This window comes from Trachypithecus francoisi, unplaced genomic scaffold (assembly GCF_009764315.1).
Source record: "Trachypithecus francoisi isolate TF-2019V2 unplaced genomic scaffold, Tfra_2.0 Lachesis_group9, whole genome shotgun sequence".
Taxonomy (NCBI): Eukaryota; Metazoa; Chordata; class Mammalia; order Primates; family Cercopithecidae; genus Trachypithecus; species Trachypithecus francoisi.
In genome coordinates this window covers 35,888,429-35,905,538 of record NW_022681474.1, presented here as the reverse complement: position 1 = coordinate 35,905,538, position 17,110 = coordinate 35,888,429, and the positions used below count along the sequence as shown (strand labels likewise).

The window sequence follows — 17,110 nt, the reverse complement described above, 5'->3', positions numbered from 1 at the left end:
CTTGGAACCTGAGTGTAGAGCTGGTGGTGCTGGGTCTGCAAGTGAGCCCTGCAACCTGAGCCTGGCCCAGAGATTAGCCTCTCAATCGCATCCTCACATAGGAACACACGCCATGCTGTTAAGGCCACTTGTCTGAAATCACGGCCCCTGGGACCTGCCTCGCAGTGCTGTAGTCTCAGAGCCCTCTGCACACTTGGGACTGTTTAATCAAGACTGCTTAATTAATCATGGATCATTATTCTTTCTCCACTAGACTATAGTTAAAGGAGAGCATGAACCAAGTGCCCAGCACAGCACCTGCACATAGTAGGTGCTCTGTAATTAGCTGTTAGCTGGCAGGTAACTAGATGTCTCCAAAGGCTCCCCGATTTGTCAAGGAGCTTGGCCGGGGAAAGAGAAGGCCATGGACCTCTCAGAATTTGTGTGCAGAGCCGGGGTCTGTACATCCTGGGTGCCGTGACTGCTGGCTGACTACCTTCATGTGCTCCCCACCCCCCGACCTGAGCCTGTACCTGCCATGATGTTCTCCACCACGGAGACGAAGTAGGCGGGCTTGCTGAAGGTGGGAGGGTTGTCATTCTCATCCTGGAAGGAAAACAGACAGGTTGCAGGAGCCAGGGAGGCAGGTGGGCTGACCGGATGTCTAAGGTGGGCACCAAGGAGTTAGGCTAGGCCAGGCTGGCACTAAAGAGCTCTGGACTCTCCGTATAACCAGAGCCAGGTGAGGTGTCACAGGGAGTCAGGCAGGCTACAGTTCTAGGAGGTAGGACCAGCCCTGGGGAAACATGTAGGCCTCAGGAAGGGATGGGGAGGCCCAGGGAGAGGGAGTGTGCCGGCAGCAGCTAGGACTGCCAACAGCTGCCAGCTCCCCAGCCTCCCCACTGGTCCTCCAGCTGAGCCCCAAGCTCACTCCAGCACTCACACCCCCAGCTCCCATGCTGAGAATGCCCACTTGGACCCCTATGTAGGTCTACCAGGATGATGACAAAAGCTTCTAAGACTCTACCCAAAGATACTGAAGTATGCGGGGGCAGGTCAGGGTCAGGGGGTTCCCAGAGCCCAAACTCTGGCCCTGGGCTGGCTGCTGGCAGGTACAGCTAGACTCCTCCTTGCACACAAGAACAACGACTCTTCCAGCCCCTGGGCCACCTCTGGCCCAGAGCCCCACCCCTGTCAGTTCTAAAGCAATAGCTCTTCTAGCCCAGCCTTTGCCAGTGGCCAGAGGACGGTGTTTGGCTGCGGGGCTGAGCCTGGCAGGGTGGGGTGGGCAGCTTCTGCCTCCTCCTACGCATCACCCAACTCCTCCACACTGCGGCCCTTCCTCTTCAATTAGAAGAGGCTTTCCTGCCCTTTAATACTCTTATCCTCACTGGACAATAATTGCAATCCCCCAACAAGAATTCCTCCCTGCTTCCTTCTTGGAGGAAGCCTCCCCAGCCCACTTGACTCATGACCTTCTCCCCTTTCCCAAGAGTCCAGTGCAGAGCTCAGGAGTCAGGCTGAGTCCCAGCACTGTTGGGCAGTCTTTATGCTACAGTCTTCGGCAGTTCCTGTTTGTTTGCTAGTGCAAATAGGAGTTCCATGACAGGGCCTGGCTTCTCGTGGAACTGAGGGCTCTTAGAGGGAAAGGATCCTGTACGAAGCCCCCTTTGCTGGAGTCCCTGCTGATGGAGCAGCCATGAAGGATGGGGGCATGCTATCTGGCTGCACACCCCTTGGGACATCAGAGAATCTCAGCCTGCTAAGATTGTGGGTGCCCAGAAAGGAGTGATCCTCTCTTTCTCCAATCTGCCCCTTGGCTCTGGATGGCACCCTGGATCACGCTGACCTGCCCGTCTCCCCAGATACCCAGTAGTCTCAGGATTCCCCTGATGTCCAGTGCCCCAGCTGCATGCCTGGGCATCTTCCCCGTCCCTGGTGCGGGTGTGAGTGCCCCATGTACTTATACATTTAAGCTTCTGCCTGGCTGCACGAAACGGTGCGGAGAATGTCAGTGACAGAGCGTGAGGCAGAAACTTATTAGCGGTGATATTTCCCTGGATCTTGGCGCTGCATTTGCTATTAGTTCTAATTCAGCGGCTCGCTCTACAAAAGCTTATTGTCCCCTAATGGGAAATCTACAAACCGAGTTTGACTTCTTTATTAAAAACCAACAAGCAGTGGATGAAAAAGAATCACCTGGCCCCTCCGGCCCCTCCTCCTCCTGGAGCCCTGTGGTTTCCATCTGCCTGCCCCTCACCCCCAACCTGTGCAGGAAATGCTGCCATCCACGACTTCATTGCTGTGGGTTTTTAAATTCCAGTTGGGAGAAAATCCTTTTTGTGGAGGGAGGAGGCCGCTTAGTCGAGTGACAGCTACTTAAAAACCAGCCACATGCAAAATCAGCCTGAAGGCGGTGACCTTTTCAAGTGTGGTCCTCAGACACAAGTGACTGTGCCATCCAGAGGCCCTGCTTGAGAGACAATGTTCACTCACAGCAAGGTGGCACCTGTCTTTGTTGCCAGACTCTCCGGCTGCCCCAGGGTTAGGGTGGACTCCGAAGGGAAGTGCAGGGCCCCTGCTGGTCCCTGGGATGCCTTTGAGGGAATTTGAAAATGGGGTCCCTTCTACTAGGCCACTGTAGTTCCATGCCAAGGCACACCCTGGCTTGCCAAGTGCAAAGTGAGGTGGATTCTTACCCCCACCCACCTCCTCTGTGGTCTCAAGGAGGGAGGCTGCGGATCACACTTTTGCTTGCAGGGGCAAAAAGGGAGTTCAGTCCCTTCGCCTTCCTCTCTCTGCGTGCTCTGGTCCCTTTGAGGGGGGCTGAGGCACAACGAGATGCTTTGATCCCTGCCTTAGCTGAGCTACAGGTTGGGACAGGTCTGGGGTTTGGGGCAGAGCTCGGGTTTCAAAATCTCATGAGGGTGGGTCTCTGAAGGCCTTGCTCCTCAAAGTGTGGTCCCCTGACCAGAAGCATCCACATCACCTGGGAGCTGGGAGGACACACAGAATCCTAGCCCTGCCTCAGACCCACTAAATAGGAATCTGCCTTTTCATGAAATCCCCAGGGAATTCTAGGGCCCAGGGAACTTTGAGAAGCTCTGGTCTCAGTCATATGTGGATAGGGATGACCAAGTTTCCAGGCCTGTGGCTGTGGTGGAAAGAATGTCAACATGGGAGTCATTCAGGTCAGGGTTCAAGTCCCAGCTCTGCCAGTAAGGAAGAAAGGTGAAGAAAGGCACTGGTGACCCTGGGTCCTCCTGGAGCCTCAGCCTCCCCATCTGTAAAGTGGGACTGAAAGGGACTGGGTCATGTGGAGGGACCTGGCACATTGCTGGAGCTCAGCAAAGTTTAATTTCCATTTGGCTACTTAGGCCTGTCCAGCCCCGGGCTAGCCGGAACACTTTAACTTATTTCCCTAGACCTCCCTTACTCTTACCCTCTCTAGCATCCACTCCCCAAAGCCTGAACAGCTCCCTCTCTGCCTCAGCCCACTCATGGGAACTCCCATTTGCACTAGTGACAAGCTGAGGCATGGGTGTGGCTGCTGTTATGCATGGCTGTCTTATTGGCTGTAATGACAGCCAACATTCCAGGTGCCAGGTGCCACCTGCACAATCCCATTTCATCCTCACAAAAATATCATGAGGCAGGTACCGCAATTATCCCCATTTTGCAGATGAGGATGTTGTTTCAGAGACCCAGGTCACACAGCAAGAGGGTAGCAGACCCATATGCCAGGTTTCAGACCCATATGCCTCCACAGCCACACCCCTCTTTCCACTTGGTGTCTTCTTGGGGAGTGGAGCAGGATACACATTCACCTTCTTGTCCTACTGGGGGCCCAGTAAGAATTCACTGCCTCATTGTGCAGAGCAGCATCTGGCTGGTTGAAAGCAACGGGTAGGTTGGTCAGGGTTGTGACTGTAGCAGGAATTAGAGGAGGCTTGGGGGCTGTGGTCAAGTCTGGGAAACTAAGGCCAGGTTTGGGTGATGTGGTCAGGGTCGGGCCATGGGGTAAAGAGTGCCAGCCCATGGTCATGACTGCCAGGGGACGCATTCTTGTTCCCTACCCTCGGTGTTTCTAGGTGGGAGGTTACAGGTGTGAGTCAGGTGGTTTTGGTTTTTGTTTTTTTATTTCCTTGAGATGGAGTTTTGCTCTTGTTGCCCAGGCTGGAGTGCAATGGCGCGATCTCGGCTCACTGCAACCTCTGCCTCCAGGGTTCAAATGATTCTCCTGCCTCAGCCTCCTTGAGTAACTGGGATGACAGGCACCCGCCACCACATCCGTCTAATTTTTGTATTTTTAGTAGAGACGGAGTTTCACCATGTTGGCCAGGCTAGTCTCGAACTCCTGTCCTTGTGATCACCTTAGCCTCCCAAAGTACTGGGATTACAGGCATGAGCCACTGCGCCTGGCCCAGGCCAGTTTTAAGGCTTCTGAAGATCTCCTGGTCCCTGTCCTCCTTCCCCGGACACTCCCTGAAGCCTGAGGTGCCAGGCATAAGGACTCCAGAAGCAAGGTCCCAACTCTCTGCCCTTCCCTTTGCTATCCTGGTTCTGTACAGCCTCACTCTCCTGGTCACCCCTAAATTCTGCTCCCACGTGGCCATCTGGGAGGCTCCCCCGTCAGGCATCACATTGACTTTCCCATCATTCCAGCTCCATCCTATTCAGCAAGCAAATAGGGGCCCTGGCCCAGACAAGGGCCTTTCCACTTGGGAGCTGGCCCTGGAGCTTCAGCCTCAGGTTGAGAAGAAAGAGCTTGTTAAGGCCCAGTGTGGGGCAGTGGCAGAGGCTGCTGGTGAAGCTGGCTGTGACAGGAAGGCTCTCCAGCATGCCTGCTCCAGGGGGAGATTTTCCTGAGCTTATGTCAAATCACAGCGCATCTCCGAACCTGACAATCTGATCTAATCCTCCCGGAGCCGATAATGCACTAACTCTTCCATCTACACGCATTCGCTGTCTCCCACAGATGGGGAGGGGCAGGCAGTGCATGCACAGGTGTGTGCGGGGAGGTCTCCATGCGGAGGGGCCACTGGTCCTACTGCCGTACCACACTCTGCATCCCGGTGTGGCATGGGGCAAATGAACCCGTGTGGAGATGGATTCAGCAACTGATCATTTCAGACACAGAAAGCACTAAGGTGTGCTTGATATTCATGTCAGACAAACTGTGGCTTGGTTTCAGACCCCTTTAGATCTTCAGAGGAGTGGAAAAGGGAAGAAAAAAAAGAAGAGTGGGATAGGGAGAGAGAGCGAAGGGAGAAGATGACCTTCCAGTAATTCTCCTGTTCTTCACAGAACGCAGCCATAAATGAAGGAAGCCCACAACATTTCCTCCTCACCTGACTCCCAGCTCCTGGAAGGGCAAGGCCAGTGGCCCTGGGTACTTACAAATACCTCGATGGTGACAGGGACGGTGCTGTTGAGAGGGGGGTTGCCTGCATCCTTGGCCATGACTGTCAGATAAATCAGCCCATTGGATATCTGTTCATAATCCAGGGGGCGACTGACGCTGATCACTGAAATGACAGGAACAGGCCAGATCCCTCTGTAAGCAGACTTGAGATGCCCGTCCAGCCAGGGTCCCCTTTGGGCAAAGAAGGTATGGCTGGCATGGCCCGGGCCAGCTCTGGCTTGTTTTCTGAACACCTGGAGCCTCACCATCTCGACTGAGGTTTCCTGACTGCCTAAAGTGTGTCAGACCCTGTGTGGAGCCCATGAGGTGATAGCCGGTTTGGTGGTAATGTAAGCCCCCTTTTTACAGATGAAGAAACCACGCTCAGAGACGTTCAGTAACTTGCCCAAGGTCACACAGCTCTCAACTTAATAGAGTGGGGAGATGAGCCCAGGTTTGGCTGAATCCAGAGCCCAGGCTCTTTCTTAGTAGGCACTCCTGCCTGCTTGTCTGTCTGTCTGTCTCACTCACTCATCCGGCACTTGATGGATTCTCCCTCATCAGTCTGGAAGCTGCTCGGAGGACAGGGTCATGCCTCAGGCCCTGTAGCCCTCCCTGTCACTACTCCTCTCTCCAGGTAAGCACAGAGTTCCCCAGGTGTTGCCCAGCATTGGGGATGCCAGGGAGGACCAGGCAGTGGGGTGCAGAAGGCAGGACCCTCCTCGGTCTCCTCTAGCCCTATTTCTCTAATCTTCTTCCCTCCCTTCTCCTTCATTTATTTTTATTTATGAAGTTTTCTTTGCAGAAGCAGAGTCTGGCTGTGTTGCCTAGGCTGGTCTCGAACTTCTGCTTCAAGCAATCCTCCCGCCTTGGCCTCCCCAAGTGCTATGATTACAGGCGTGAGCCAACTGCCCCTGGCGTCTCTCTCTCTCTTCTCTTCCCTCCATTTCCTCCCCACTTTATGCTATGGGTTCTTCATGCCCATCCAGTCACCTACTCTGGGCACTGTTTAGACCCTATGGGGAGGTACTCAGGGTTAGGTGCTGCAGACCTTACCTTCAACAGAAGTCTGTTTAGAGGTGGGTGAAGAACCCTAATGCCAAAGGCAGACCCAGGCTGAGAGGCAGGATCTGCAGGGAGCTAAGATAGATGCCTCTGCCCTGAAATATCCCCACCACTGCACATGGCTGAAGTCTCTCCATTAGTACTTGTTTGTGCTAAGCCATTGATTCTCAATTGGGGAGGGAAGGCATATTGGCTTGGGAGTGGGGGGCATGGGAGGTCTTAGAAGGCATTACAACAATATTAAATTACAACTTTCTATTTGGAAAAGGGAAACAAGATTATTGCTTTGGTAATATAAAATCTAAGGGGGATTCTTCTACTTGAGAGGAGGATGAGGTATGGGGCAGGCAGAAGCATGGAACTTTTAAGTTTTTGAAAGAGGGATGGGCTGGGCACGGTGGCTCACACCTGTAATTCCAGCACTTTGGGAGGCTGAGGCGGCCAGATGGCTTGAGGTCAGGAGTTCAAGACCAGCCTGGCCAGCATTAGCAAAATCCCATCTCTACTAAAAATACAAAAATTAGCTGGGTGTGGTGGCACGCCTGTAATCCCAGCTACTCTGGAGGCTGAGGCAGGAGAATCATACAAACCCAGGAGGCAGAGGCGGAGGTTGCAATGAGCCGAGATAGAGCCATTGCACTCCCACCTGGGGTGACAGAGTAAAACGCTGTCAAAAAAAAAAAAAAAAAAAAGAAACAGAAAGAAAGAAAGAAAGAAAGAAAGAAAGAAAGAAAGAGATGGATGTAGATTTCATAAAGAATGCAATTTGTTTTCTTTGTTTTTTTTTTTTTTTTTTTTTTGAGATGGAGTCTCAGTCTGTCACCAGGCTGGAGTGCAGTGGCGCGACCTGGGTTCACTGCACCCTCTGCCTCCCAGGTTCAAGTGATTCTCCTGCCTCAGCCTCCCAAGTAGCTGGGATTACAGGTGCACACCACCACGCCTGGCCAAGTTTTGTATTTTTAGTAGAGACAGGGTTTCGCCATGTTGGCCAGTCTGGTCTCGAACTCCTGACCTCAATTGATCTACTGGCCTCAGCCTCCCAAACTGCTGGGATTACAGGCCTGAGCCACCTTGCTGGTCAGAACCACAATTTCTACAATGGCATTTCTCTGAACTAACTGTGGGGCAGTGGGAGGAGTGAGCACTGGACCCAGAGTCATTCAATGCACATCGATCCCTTCTGCCCTGGGGGCACCTAACCCTGGCTCCAGGAATCAGAGAAGCTTCCCAGAGGAGGAAGTGTTAAATGAGCCCTTAAAGCTAGCCAGGGGCTACACACTGGACAGCCAAAGGGAGGCAGGACCAAGGGGCAAGGAGGTAGCACTTTCCTGTCAAAAGGAACACACTTTGCAAAGACATGGGAGTGAACACCAGTAAGGGGAGACAAGTGTCCAAGTGTTCGAAGAGGCTGGACTCTGGTGGGGCAAGGGCTGCTGAGAGTTGAGGCTCGCAAGGCAACCAAGGGCCAGACCACACAGGGACTTGGTGCCAAGCTCAGCAGCTTTGCTGGGTGAGCTCAGGCAAGTTGCTCCGTCTCTGGGCCTTAGCTGCCTCGTCTGAAAAACAAAGTAGTCTCTCTTGGGATCTTGGAGCTTGAGGTTGCTGCTGCTATTTCCTGCCAGGGCTCCAGGGATGGGGAACCACAGTAGGCAGCAGGGCATGGTGCAGAGTGCCTGGCCCCACAGGGCTGCCTAAAGGGTAGGGAGGCTTGGCTAACCAGCTTCCATCCCACGAACCTGCCCGCAGCCTTGGTAAGAAACAGAGAGCCCCAGAGATTCTGTTACCATCACACTTCTGGCTCGATTGCAGGGCTGGCCATGGCCTGAGAACCAGAGAGAGATCCCGCTGATGAGAGACACAGATGTTGATCCTATGGAAGGGCGACTCAGGCCACATCCCACTCCAGCCCTAGGTGCTCAGGGCAGCTTCCTGAGTAGCCCAGGGTGTCAGGGAGACACGGGGTGCCCGCCCCACCCGCACAAGGGAGGTGTGAGTGCAGAGAGCCCCCCAGCCCTCCTCCTGGCTGGGCCCCGAGTTCTGCCCCACACCTACCTCCATAGCCCTCGTACAGGCTGATGTCAAAGTAGCTGCCAAAGGCAGACGCACTGACAATACTGTAGGTGATCTGGTTGTTGGGAGGGGAGTCTTCATCTGTTGCCTGGAAGGAAGCGGGCAGACAAGAGCCGTGAGCCTGCAGGAGGCTGGGGACCAAAAGAGGATGGGCAGCTGGGAGGGAGGGGAAGGCTGACCCTGCTGACAGCTCCTTTTTTGGGTGATCCAGCCTTGGGTCTTGTCCTGGCCCAGGACCCCAGGAGGCACCCCTTGTGCTTCAACTAGAGGCCACACTCTGGCTCCCAGCAGACGCCCTGCTCCCCTCCATGTGCTGCCTGTGGAGGCAGCCTGGGGAATCTAGAGGGAAGGTAGGATGCCAGGAAGAATGCGGAGGCCTGGCCTTCCCAGAGGCTGAGACACAATTACTTCCCACCCCCAACCCCAGCTGGAACACCCCCACCTGCAGACGCCCTCCCTGACTCCTGGACCCGGTTAGGGCCCTTGGGTCCCCTTATCTCATTGGTCCCCTTACACCCAGTGGTAATTTCTTATCTAATTTCTGCCTCCCTCGCTTAGACCATCAGTTTCATGGGAGCAGGAACCTTGTTTCTTGATTGCTGCTGCATACCTACAGGCCAGCCCAGCGTTTGGCCACAGTGGGTGTCTAATCCATGCATATTACAGGAAAGCAAGGAGAAAAGAAGGCACCTGGAGTGGGGCCAGGGATCCCTCTTCCCCTTGACTGTCTTCTCTGAGCTTCTTTCCAGGTCGTCCCTCACTCTAGAGCCTCCAGTGGTCCCCATCACTTGGGGTATACCTGGAGCTGAGCAGGGAGGGCGCGGCAGGACAGGGTTGTATGGGGGGCCATGGCCAGGCTGGACGGGCACATGGTCTGTTCTTCTAGGTATCCCCTGTGCCCACCCTTCCAGCCTTGCCTTCATCCCTGCCTGCTTCGAAAATAAGCTCCAAATGGAGGCTCTGGGTCCCATCCCTTTGGGTAGGCAGCATGGGGAAGGGGGGACATTTAAAAGTCTCTGGTTAAAGGTCACTGAAGCCGAGTGGGGACTTGTTGCAGGAAGCACTTGGAGAACAGCATTCCAGGACTAGACCTGGCTCTGATACTGTACTAACTATGTCTTCATGGGCAAGCGTCTCCCCTCCGGGTTCCCCTTCTGTAAAATGGGGTTGCACTCCATGGTCTCTGTAGCTCCTTCCAGCTGCAGCACTTCCTGATTCTAGTCAGTCATTAAAGGGCTTGGAGGGGGTCCTGACACAAGGAAGTGCTCCCCACTCAATGCCCTTGCTAAGGGAGATGGTGGCGGATGGGTGGGGAGGGGGATCTTTTGCTAATTCTGACCTAATATTTAAGCTGAGACATATAAAGCCCCACTTGGTACCAAGGACATGAGGTGTTGCTCACAGAAGGCCCAACACAGACCCAGAATTGGACTCTCAAATCTGTGCAGCATTCTTTGTGGATGGGAGGTCAGCCCCTCTTGCAGTGGGTTCCCGAGGGGTTGGTCAAGAAGAAAGCACAGGCTAGGCACGGTGGCTCAAGCCTGTAGTCCCAGCTGCTAAGGAGGCAGAGACAGGAGGATTGCTTGAGCCCAGGAGTTTGGGGCTGCAATGAACTCTGATTGTACCACTGCACTCCAGCCTGGGTGAAAGAGTGAGACCCTGTCTCAAAACAACAAAAAACAAAAAAGAAGCAAGCAAGCAAGTACAGGGGGAAGGGTAAGATGAATGGCAGGAGTGTAGGGCTCCCTGGCACCTTACCCGGAGCCGCACCAGCTGTGTGACAGAAGGCTCGTTCTCCCGCAGAGCACCCACATAAGCATCTTTCTGGAAGGTGGGCACGTTGTCGTTGACATCCAACACATTGATCCTGACCCGGCCTGTGGTCTCCTCACCGCCCCCATCCCGGGCAATGATCGTCAGGGTGAAACGCTGGATGAGCTCATAGTCCAGCCTGGCAATCAGCATGATGAGTCCCGTGTCCCTGTCCAGCGAGAACCTGTGCCAGGCCGGGAGGATGGAGGGAGGGAACACCGTGGTTTAAAACAGGCTTGATAGGGCCGGCATTTCCCAGCCTGTCTTTGCCCAGAGTGACAAACAGAAATAAATGAAGTCTGAAATCTGCCTTCCCTTTCACTTGCCCTGAGAAGAGCTGCTATTTCTAAAGGCAGTGGGTGGGGGCAGGGATCAGGATCACACGAGGTGGGCAGGAGGAGTCGCCTGATTTAAGCAAGGAGGAAACCAGGCAGAACAACCCTCCTGCTGTGAACAGGAGTTCCTACCTATTGCAGAAATTTAGATGCACCAGCATGCTAGGAATGGGCAGAAAGCAGCTGGTGAAGGGCAGGGTGGTTGGTCCTCTTTTGGGAGCTGCCCCTTGACTTTGAGGAGATGAGCCTTGAGCGGGAGGTTGGTAGACACCTCCTGGGTAGTAGAAAGGTACGGCAAGGGCCGGGCGCGGTGGCTCAAGCCTGTAATCCCAGCACTTTGGGAGGCCGAGACGGGCGGATCACGAGGTCAGGAGATGGAGACCATCCTGGCTAACATGGTGAAACCCCGTCTCTACTAAAATATACAAAAAACTAGCTGGGCGAGGTGGCGGGCGCCTGTAGTCCCAGCTACTCAGGAGGCTGAGGCAGGAGAATGGCGTGAACCCAGGAGGCAGAGCTTGCAGTGAGCTGAGATCTGGCCACTGCACTCCAGCCTGGGCAACAGAGCGAGACTCCGTCTCAAAAAAAAAAAAAAAAAAAAAAAAGAACGCTACGGCAAGACAACCCCTCCAACTACGTCCTCCAAATGTCCCCTCAGGAGCCTCATCTGAGACGTCAGTTGACATCTGTGTGCTCTGACCACAACTGCCAACCACCAAGCCTGGAAGGTTCTGGCTCGGAGTGAGGAAAGTTTCAGGCCCAGAAGACGGGAAGAGGTGAGACCACCCAAGATGACCAGGATAAGGCTACATGAACATGGGTCCCCTGGGGAAAGGGTTCCCTGTGCACTTAGCCGTGTTGGTGCCTTCCTCCCATTTGAGGCCCCCATCACTGAGTGACAGAGAATGGCCAGATGCCCCTAACAGTCTCCTTGTCTCTTCTTTTTTGAGACAGGGTTTCACTCTGTCACCCAGGCTGGAGCACAGTGGTGCAATCTCAGCTCATTGCAACCTCTGCCTCCTAGGTTCAAACCAGTCTCCTGCCTCAGCCTCCCAAGTAGCTGGGACTACAGGCACCTGCCACCACGCCCAGCTAATTTTTGTATTTTTAGTAGAGATAGGGTTTCATCATGTTGGCCAGGCTGGTCTTGAACTCCTGACCTCAGGTAATCCACCCGCCTTGGCCTCCCAAACTGCTGGGATTACAGGCATGAGCCACTGCATCCAGCTCCTTCCCTATCTTTTCTTGATCCTTCTCACAGATAGTCGGGGTCAGTCATTCAAGTTGACACCCACCACCTCACTCATTCCACTGGGCTTCCCAATGCATCAGACACGTGGCCTTTGAGCATGTTAAAAGTGAGAGGGGGCTGGGCGCAGTGGCTCATGCCTGTAATCCCAGCACTTGGGAGGCCGAGGTGGGTGGATCACCTGAGGTCAGGAGTTCGAGACCAGCCTGGCCAACATGGTGAAATCCCATCTCTACTAAAAATACAAAAATTAGCCAGGTGTGGTGGTGGGTGCCTGTAATCCCAGCTACTCAGGAGGCTGAGGCAGGAGAATTGCTCGAACCTAGGAGGCGGAGGTTGCAGTGAGCCAAGATTGTGCCATAAAACTCCAGTCTGGGCAACAGAGCGAGGCTCTGTTTCAAAAACAAACAAACCAAAAAAAAAGTGAGAAGGCTGCCCTTTGGCTTGGATTAATTGAAGACAAGGCCCAAAACCAAGCCTGGACCATGTTACCATGAGGAGTGATGGGGCAAGGCTGGCATGTGTCAGGCAGGGAGGCGAATAACCCGCCTATGGGCTGCTGCACATTGAGAGCCCTCCTGGGGCAGGCTGTGTAGCCTAGTGGTGAAGGTCACATGCAGAAGCCTGACCATGGCACTTACAGCTGTGTGACTTTGGACAAGTGACTTAGCCTCTCTGTGTTGCACTTTCCTCACCTGTAAAGTGGGGATGATAAAAGTGCCTAGCACTGAGTTCCTCTGTCATTTCACTGAGAGGATGACATGAGACAATGCGTGTGAAGCCCTTGGCCTTGATGAGCCTGACACGTAGTTGCTGCGGCTGGCGGCGGCGGCGGCGGCGGCAGCGGTGGTGGTGGTGGTGATGGTGGTGATGGTGGTAGGCAGTCGCTAGTACTTCAAAGCCTCTCAGAGACACAATGGATCCATTCCCAAAGCTAAAGGCTATCTTTTGAGGGTCAGATAAGCTGTGCCTCAGAGAGTTGAGGAGACTTGACCAAGGCTGTGCCACAATCAGGGTCAAATCAGCCACAGTGCCCATGGGCTCCAACTTCCAGTCCAGTGCTCTAGCCACAGGGCCCAGCACCTCCCTCCCTGGGCACTGAAAAGTTCCCGGATCTCATGAGTCTGGGGAGGGCCAAGGACCAATGCGGAGGGACCTGAGGGACTGTGGGCAGAGTCTCACCTGTCCGGGTCATCACTGAAGAAATAGTTGACTTCCCCAAAGGTGCCTGCATCATTGTCTGTTGCCTGCAACGGTGAGAACAAGAAGTCATTACTGCCAGGCCCAGCTGAGGTTTCAGGTCCACAGGAAATCCGTATTCCTCTCGCATGTCTCCTTTGGCCCAGGTGGAATTTTCTAGAACCATGCTATTCAGTAAGGATGCCACAGGCCGCTACTGGCTGTTTAAATTTATATTGGAAGGCGCAGTTCTACAGGACTGGTCTCCCAGGCATCTGTAACTGAGTGAAGCCACCCCTCCTGGCCTCATGGGGGCTCATGCCCCCTCCAGGCGGGGCAAGTCTCTTCTCTGCAGATGCTCCGAGCGCTTGGGAGAGAGACCGTGGACCCGTGGCCTGGGATCACAGCCTGTGGTTTTGACAGTATCACAAACGAAGGTGGGTGTCAGCCATCTGGTGGGTTCTTCTGGTTTTTCTCCCACAGTCCTTAAAGCCTCCAAGTCAGATGTGCTAGCTATTGGGGGAAACCCTCTGGTCCCTCCCTTCTTTGACCCTGGAAATTCTTTCAAATCCATTGCATGCATAGGGCAGACCTATCTGCCCAGTGGCCTTCACTTTTAGAAACACTCTGCCACCCTCTCCACCCGTCTCCTCTGGCTCCTCTCTCTGCTTGCACAAAAGGCCTGACTGGGAACTGCCTGCCTGTCCCTGACCACAGGGACTGGCCTGGGAATGGCCCTTGACCACAGCTGGGTCCATCAGAATCCTCTGGGGACTCTTCCTATTGCGTTGCTGGGGATAAAAGCTTTCCTCAGAGAGTTAGGCAGGGGAGTCATGAACTGAGAGCTGCTGCACGTTTGGGGAGGATGAAGATGCACCCAGACCTCAGGAGAGCTAGGAGAAGAGAAGGCCAAATTCTGGTAGTCTTAGAATCCTGAATCTGATCTGACATCCCTTCCGCACCCTTGATTTGGTTTGTGAGTTCACTGAGATCGCTCTCTCTCTCTCTTTTTTTTCTTTTTTCTTTTTTCTTTTTTTTTTTTAGAAATGGGTCTCTCTATGTTGCCCAAGTTGGCCTCCAACTGCTGGGCTCAAGGGATCCTCCCACTGTGGCCTCCTGAGTAGCTGGGACTACGGGGATCAGCCTCTGTGCCTGGCTAATTGAGACTTCCTTTGACTGGGCTGGTCCAGGCTGGCATCACTTATGGTCAAAAGAGATAGACAGGAGAGAGGCCAGCCTCATGCTGATGACAAGGACAATGATGGTGGCAGCCTGCATGGCTGTCATACCTTTTACATTTTCAAAGAACATCCAGGTTTACTATGGCTTCGTTTTCCCCTCACAGCTGTCCATGTGGTAGGGAGACAAACATTTCCATCTGTCTCACAGGTCACACAATGGAGGCTCAGACCTCAATGAGGCCTGGTGAAAGCCTGCTGCCAGTCTGGCTTAGGAGCAGGTCAGAAGCTGAGTGGGACAGAAACTGGCCTCTCCACCCCCACCTGGTGTTCATTCTCTGTGGCCATCCCAGTGAGGCCCTCCTCCATCTCCCCCGACCTGAAGTTCTAGTAGGGGTTTGGCTTTGTGGCTGGGAACATTGGCTTCTATATTGTCCCTGACATGGTTCTAATCCACAGTGCAGGCTAAATGACGTCATTTGTTCATTCAGTAGTTACTTATGAAACACATAATCTATGCAAAGTGCTGTTCTAGATGTGACCTCTGCTCTCTTCCCAGGCCACTGCCCTAGAGCTGGGCAAACTGCTGCCTGCCACCAGATGCCCGTAGGGAAAGGCCTCAGACTGACTTTGGGGTCCACTTGCATCTGTTTTGTATTTAAGGTATCTCTGTAAGATTGTAAGTGGATAAAGCCCTCAAGGCTAAAAATATGTTTTGATCCCTTTGTGCTCAATATTTTTTGAGGTTCCTTTTAAAGTTCCTGGATTCTATGAAATCCAGTAAATTCTATGTTCTTTATGATAAGCCTGAATTTTCAAGGAAAAGCTAATTTGTGTTTAGTATATTCAGTTCAGGAAGGCAGATAAGTGAAAAATATATTTCTATCGCAAATGAATGAAATGAAAAAAGTTTATACCCAAGGGTTAAGATCTTAGTTATCCAGCAAACTTGGCTATACAGAAAGATGCCATTTCTGGGGGCTCTGGGCTGCCAGCTTGTATAGGACTGCCTCTTGTGCCGGATTTCCATTCAATATCCCCACAGCTTACGCTCCTACAGACTGTGCAGACCTCTGTCCCCACCACCATCCCACCCAGGCTCAGAGCTCCTCACAGGTTCTAAGGGGGTGTGTGCTGAACAAGTGAAAGGAAGGCACTGAGCCATGTCACCACCCTCCAACCCAGGACTGGCTCCCAGACGGGGCCTCTCCCACTGCCTGCACCATTCCTCACGACAACAGCAGCCACTGCTGGCTCCTGCACGCTTTCTACCTACAACCCTTCACCTTCACAACAGCCCTGTGAGGTAGGTACTATTATCAGCACCACCTCCAACTTACAGATGGGGAAACTGAGGCATCGAGACGGTACATCGTTCACTCAAGGCTTCACAGCTAGAGAAAGAACAGTGCTGGATTTGAATCCTGTGCCATCTAGCCATGCCCTTGCCCTCCATCAGTTATTGCCTCTGAGCCAAGACGGGCGCTTGTTCTCAGAAGGAAGGGAGCCTGGTTATTCCAGGCAAGAGGAGACCACACTGCCCAAAGCAACCCCAGATTTATCCTTACTTTACAGGGACGGAGGAGAAGGGGAGCGGGAGGAATCCCAGAGCCCTTCCCACCCCCAGGTTCCACTGACAATCATGGTCATCAATGCATGGTCTTGTTGGACTGTTATAACTGCAGCTTGGTCTCGGGAAGATCTGACTGCCATGCCATTGAGCCCCTTGGCGAGGGGTCACTGTGGTGTGGAGACCTCAGTTCCAGGTCACTGTGTGACCAAACCATACCTCCTTGGCCCCCATCATTTGCCTTTGTCAAAGGAAAAGGGTTTGGGGAAGGACAAGGGCAGAGAAGGCAGCTGTGGTGCTCACTGCGCAGCACAGACAGTGCCTGGCATGCAGTAGATGCTTCTTAAATGCCTGAAAAATGAATAAGAAGGGGGTGGTGCAGAGAAAATAGGGAAGGGGCAGAGAGACTGGGGTGAAGATAAAGAAGGCAGGACTCAGAAGAAAGGGGACAGAAGAGAAGCAAATGGTAGAAGGAAAAGGGAAAGGGAAGTAGAGGAGAGACAGCAGGCTAGGAGGCAGAGGACAGCAGCTGAGAAGCAGAAAGTGGGGTGTGCAGAAAGGGAGGGGCCTGGGTCATGGGGGGCATGCTGCCCCTGAGACCTGGCGATGAACCCTTCATATCTGGGTGCCCCACAAAATTGCTCTGGATTGTCAGGACGGGAAGGATGTGTGAGGTGCCTGCATCCCATCCCCTTCCCCCTGGGGCCTGGAGCCGCTGAGGCCCAAGGAAATTAGGTGATGAGCCCCAGGAGACAGGACTGGACTGTCTTAGAGCAGAAGCTGGCTTCACACCCCCAACCCTTGCAAGGCTTGCCCTCCCCTGCCCACGTTGAACTGGGCACAGCCATGGCTCCCACGGTGACCCTTGTCCCCAGGGCCTCTCACTGCCCGCCCAGGCTGCCGATGCTGACCAGGGAAGATTTGTGAGTTCTTCACTGCCACCACCTAATGACCATGTGAAATATGTATGCCTGGGTGAGGGGGAGAGGGAGAGCTTTCATTTTTCAAATGTAGGAAGCCGAACTAGATGAAAAGCTGCTCCTTATCCCTGTCAGGGTGAAGGCAGCAGCACTGACCTTGGGCCTTGTCGGGTGTGGGGCCAGCGCTAGGCTGCAGCAGGGCCTGTCAGGGGCCCTGGGCCCGGGAGGAGGCGGTAGATCTGCGCTCGAAGGAAAACCCCTCCCCTCCTACACACCTTGTCGGCCCTGAATGTCTAGCCTCATTTCTGACCCAGACTGGAGCACGTGCAGCTCCCAGGACCTGGCTCTG

At 53.7% G+C, this 17,110-nt stretch overlaps 1 protein-coding gene across 7 annotated transcripts in view; it reads right to left on the bottom strand.

Annotated features, from left to right (window-relative positions):
• The window catches only part of CDH23 (cadherin related 23), a 423,400-nt gene that overhangs the window by 126,234 nt on the left and 280,056 nt on the right, over positions 1-17,110 (bottom strand). For all 7 annotated transcript variants that reach the window (XR_004436645.1, XM_033209267.1, XM_033209271.1 and 4 more), the window contains 5 exons: positions 13,097-13,161; positions 10,277-10,514; positions 8,501-8,606; positions 5,380-5,507; positions 513-585 (listed from right to left, as the gene is read on the bottom strand). Coding sequence is in view for 6 of the 7 variants with exons in the window: in XM_033209267.1 (XP_033065158.1) it covers positions 513-585; positions 5,380-5,507; positions 8,501-8,606; positions 10,277-10,514; positions 13,097-13,161 (610 nt within the window). In the remaining variant the exon portion in view is untranslated. The remainder of the gene's footprint in view (positions 1-512; positions 586-5,379; positions 5,508-8,500; positions 8,607-10,276; positions 10,515-13,096; positions 13,162-17,110) is intronic.